The sequence below is a fragment of the Rhagoletis zephyria genome, unplaced genomic scaffold (assembly GCF_001687245.7).
Source record: "Rhagoletis zephyria isolate East Lansing unplaced genomic scaffold, Rhagoletis_zephyria_1.1 Rzeph_scaffold_06973, whole genome shotgun sequence".
Lineage (NCBI taxonomy): Eukaryota > Metazoa > Arthropoda > Insecta > Diptera > Tephritidae > Rhagoletis > Rhagoletis zephyria.
In genome coordinates, this window is record NW_016164056.1 from 31975 (window position 1) to 33494 (window position 1520).

Sequence of the window (1520 nt, forward strand, 5' to 3'; positions counted from 1 at the left end):
TTTCAATTTCAAATTTCAATTGCATGTTCTAAACGATTCGTCCAAAATTGATTGGTCGCCGTTGTTGCTGCCACTGACTCGCTGATTCTGCTATTTACTAATGCTTTGCTATAAATGGAAAATATGCTGCTGCCCGCCGTCAATACATCCACTCAACAACGACGAACAACCATAAAACTGTGCGTAAACCCACTAATGCCACTGCAATGCGTACTCTTTGTCTACCAACTGCATCCGTACGTGTGCGTGCGTACTTGTGCGTGTGTGTGTGTGTGTGCTTGGTGTGGCATGCATTCATATTTGGTGGTGGCGCATACAGGAATTGACCACAAACGAGACCGGCATTGTACTGACAAATTTGGAGCCGCACGCATTGTATCGCATTACGGTGGTGACGCGCGGACGCTATGGCACAGCTTTGCCATCTTCGATGTTGCTGATCAATACGACTGATGATGAGAATGGTGAGTATGGTTTACATAGTTTAGAAACAATATTGGAAATAGTTTATCTATTTATTATTATTTCAATAACCAAGGTAAATACTACGTTGACCCTGCAGGGAAGAGTGTGGGCTTAAAAAGTAAATTTTACGAAAGCAATTTAATTGAAAAATGATTTTAATTTTTTGAATTTTATATGGAGATTGACAGCAAATAAAAAATCATTTTCCGTTTAAATTGCTGGTGAAACCGGCTGTAAGTCAACTTCAACTTTCAATTTTAATTCACTAGTTTTCCTATTTTATGAAAAAAATAATTGAACACTTTCAGTATCAAAATAGTCGCATAAGCACTAGTTTAATAGAACTTTCACCCGCTCAATCCGGAGTTTGAGCTTAAATGCATTGGCTTTCAAATTTGAATTTAATAGGTTTTAAACTACTGGCACAGTGTTCGTGCTAACATAAGTTTACCCTCGCAGAATTATTTCTGAAACTATAAATAGAAAACAAGATTTAGTTTCTCACATTTTTTTTTAATATAATTTTATTTGTCTTTGACTACTTACAAGCTGGACGCTTAACCACTACTTAACCTAGGCAACAACGTTTTATCTACTTTATTTTAAAATATTGTTTCACTTGTCTCTACCTTACTCACTACTTGCTTCCAAACTTTAAACAAACTATTTATTTATTTAAACAGTACTTTATCTTAAAAATATTAAAATATTTATTTATTTTGTGGCATGAGATCTTCCCTGCAGGGTATCTACTCAAAATAAGCTTACACATGCACATAAACATTAGCTGCCCAAATATGACATTGGTTGACTTATTTCAGTATTTTTGGAAATTTGATTTTGTTTTTGCTTATCCAAAATTGTTGGCTTCTGGCTCTAAATCGCTCGTTTTATTTTGGTGTTTACACACATATTTACATACACACATATGTTTATTAATTTTCCATTTTCATTTATAGCTAAATTCAGCAATAGTACCTTTGGTGCGCCCTCACCGCCACATTCGCTGTCGATTACATCACACAGCGCAACCTGGATGCAATTGACATGGCAGC

The 1520-nt window shown here is 35.6% G+C and overlaps 1 protein-coding gene across 1 annotated transcript in view; it reads left to right on the top strand.

The window, feature by feature from the left end:
* The window catches only part of LOC108373704 (Ig-like and fibronectin type-III domain-containing protein 2), a gene marked incomplete at its 3' end in the record, with an annotated part of 27813 nt that extends 26299 nt beyond the window's left edge, over nt 1-1514 (top strand). The window contains exons 9-10 of the mRNA XM_017629638.1: nt 320-464; nt 1425-1514. Coding sequence (XP_017485127.1) covers nt 320-464; nt 1425-1514 — 235 coding nt within the window. The remainder of the gene's footprint in view (nt 1-319; nt 465-1424) is intronic.
* Between the last annotated feature and the right edge of the window lie 6 nt (nt 1515-1520).